Source organism: Diadema antillarum, unplaced genomic scaffold, assembly GCF_040938485.1.
Source record: "Diadema antillarum isolate AM-2024a unplaced genomic scaffold, OU_Dant_1.0 scf00000014, whole genome shotgun sequence".
NCBI lineage: Eukaryota > Metazoa > Echinodermata > Echinoidea > Diadematoida > Diadematidae > Diadema > Diadema antillarum.
The window spans coordinates 4,423,133-4,426,190 of record NW_027270903.1 but is presented as its reverse complement, the minus strand read 5'-3'; the positions used below and the strand labels follow the sequence as shown (position 1 = coordinate 4,426,190).

At 42.3% G+C, this 3,058-nt stretch overlaps 1 protein-coding gene across 1 annotated transcript; it reads left to right on the top strand.

Annotated features, from left to right (window-relative positions):
- Positions 1–303: 303 nt before the first annotated feature.
- Positions 304–2,753, top strand: LOC139722111 (uncharacterized protein F54H12.2-like). The gene is made up of 2 exons (XM_071633435.1): positions 304–1,393; positions 2,515–2,753. The coding sequence occupies exons 1-2, from the start codon at positions 304–306 to the stop codon at positions 2,751–2,753; spliced, it is 1,329 nt and encodes a 442-aa protein (XP_071489536.1).
- Positions 2,754–3,058: the final 305 nt, after the last annotated feature.

Genomic DNA, 3,058 nt, shown 5'->3' with positions numbered 1-3,058 from the left:
TGAACATTGTTCAGGACACCATCAACGGACAATCTTTTAAAAGCGCAACTAGAAAAAATGTGGCTCGGGCGGGAAAACACCTGGCCTCAAAGACTGTTCGAGCAGTAAAGAAAAAAATTGGGAATCAGACTGGAGGAGCGCGATTAGTAGTTGTAGGAAGAGTTAAAAGAAGGAGGCGAGGAAGGAAGCGTATCATTCGGTCTCGAAATTCTCCAGCGAAAAGAGCTCGCTTGCGCGACATCTTCGATTAATTCGGACTATTCGTTTACCAGTCTCATACACTCCTTGCTGTCTTTGCTGAACATGGCGCTTCTACACGACAAGAGCGATGTCTGCTGCAAGTCCGAATTGGATTTGTTCACGGTACCACACACTCAAATGAGCATCGTCAAAGGACCATGGGTAGAATATCACCCCGTTAGCAGCATCACCGATGAAGGGCCCATTGAATTCAACGTGTCCGGCACGTCGGAAGAATACTTGGACCTCTCTCAGACCATGCTTCAAGTGACAGTCAAAGTTACGAACAATGATAACACGGCTTTACCAGCTGATGCCCCAGTTGGTCCCGTAAACCTGTTTCTCCCATCTCTCTTTGCACAAGTTGATATCATGCTCAATGAAAAACTAGTGTCTCAGCCGTCGAATACATACCCTTACAGAGCGTACATCGAATCTCTGCTGCACTATGGAGGAGAGACCAAAGAGTCTCAACTCACTCAACAGCTATATTACAAGGACAAAGCGGGGAAAATGGATGTCGTTAACCCGCTGGCAAGCTCTGCAGAAGCTAATCCCGGTCTGGCGAAAAGACATGGATTCATCGTCGAGAGTAAATTACTTTCTCTACTTGGTCCGATTTACGCCGACATTTTTTTTCAAGAAAGACTGTTACTCCCGGGGGTTGATTTGAAAATCAAGTTAAATCGTAGCAAAGACGCATTTTGTCTTCTGTCTTCGACGGAGAATGCCCGATATAAAATTAAAATAGAATCTGCTGCCCTCTACGTTCGCAGAGTAAAGACCAGTCCTACCATCATGTTAAACCACGCCAGGGCCTTGGAGAAGACAACCGCGAAATACCCCGTCAACAAAGTAGACGTGAAGTCCTTTTCCATTCCTGCAGGAAGCATGTCGATTAATAAAGACAATCTATTTCACGGACAGTTACCAAATCGGGTGGTCGTAGGATTCGTTGACACAGACGCCTTTAACGGTACTTTTGGCTACATCGAATCTCTGCTGCACTATGGAGGAGAGACCAAAGAGTCTCAACTCACTCAACAGCTATATTACAAGGACAAAGCGGGGAAAATGGATGTCGTTAACCCGCTGGCAAGCTCTGCAGAAGCTAATCCCGGTCTGGCGAAAAGACATGGATTCATCGTCGAGAGTAAATTACTTTCTCTACTTGGTCCGATTTACGCCGACATTTTTTTTCAAGAAAGACTGTTACTCCCGGGGGTTGATTTGAAAATCAAGTTAAATCGTAGCAAAGACGCATTTTGTCTTCTGTCTTCGACGGAGAATGCCCATACGCCAGGAGATAAAATGTATGACACATTCGGTAAACACCACAGATAAAATCAAACGTCACGCGAACTTATATTTACAATATTTACATAGCAACTAGTCGAAATGTTCAGACGATGAAATGTTGAAGTGGAGAAACGTTAAGATAGTATAGTCAATCGCTATATCATGCGGACAAATTCAAAAGAACAGCTAGCATCAAAATTTCAAATACATTCAAACAGAATATTATGTATGTATACACTCCTTCACATCTGAACATAGACCGTACAATCTTATATACACATTGCGGGTCACCTGATGAAATAATTGGTTGGGGATATGTAACGATGTTAACGTTAATACAATCAAAAAATCATCATTCGTAAAATATAATGATACATATTAAGTATGTAAATGCTTGTGTACACACTTTCATATCACCCCATACGCAACATCGATGGCGTACTTCAACACCCACCTAGATCAACACGCAGATCATAATGGTAAGGGCTACTATTTAAAATTGTACATAACTGTTTGAAATAGAAGAGTAGTAAATTAACATACAATAAAATCATTACACGAATTAACGAGAACAGCTCGGGTTAACGAGGATTGTGGTCATACCGTTTAAGCCGTATTTTAAAAAGATTGCCACTTTGGGGTTTGAGAACCATTAGCATCACTAGCTCTTGTACGCCTTGTACGTGTATAACTTTTAGTTGTAGTAGGGGTTGTGTACATTTTGGGGTCTGGAGAATCTAAACGACGATGAATCGGGGTCTCCAAATCTTTCCCCCTCTTAACACGTTGAAGTTGGTCACGTCGGCTGAGATTGGTCAAAGGACAGGTCCGAACTTGTCGGAGTGACGTCATCAAACAAACAAATGTCATGAATACGATTGCAATCGTCATTATGACCATTTCGACCATTGCCTTCGAAAATATCTCTCGATGTGAGAACAAAAGAATATGATGAAACAATGACGCTGTTTGTAGACAAGGGAATTAACATCAATCGAGAAGAATACTGCGAAGGTTATACCCTTTTTGCATTCGACCTCACGTCCGACCTATCTGACGGATGTCACTTGAATCTCATCAAGCAAGGAAATCTGCGCTTAGAGCTACAATTCGACGTGGCCATTCCAAACACCGTCAACTGTATCGTCTACTCGGAAGGACAGGGACTGATTCAGATTGATAAAAGCAGAAACATCATCTACGATTACCAATAAAACCTCTTCCGGACAACCGACTGCCGAAATATTCTAATCGACTATGGATACATCGCAGATTCAACGTTTCTTAGAGAACGATCCTATTGTCAAGCCCTATTTCAAAGGAGTATATGCGTCAAATTGTCTACCGCGATCAATTAGTGGGGCGAAGCAGTGCTTCATCGCGAATACCGATCCTAGCGATAAACCAGGAACACACTGGGTGGCTTTCTACTTTTGCAACGGAAAAGGCGAATTCTTTGACTCTTACGGATATGAACCCTTAACTTACAGTCTTGACTTTGTAAAGTTTTTGGACAATA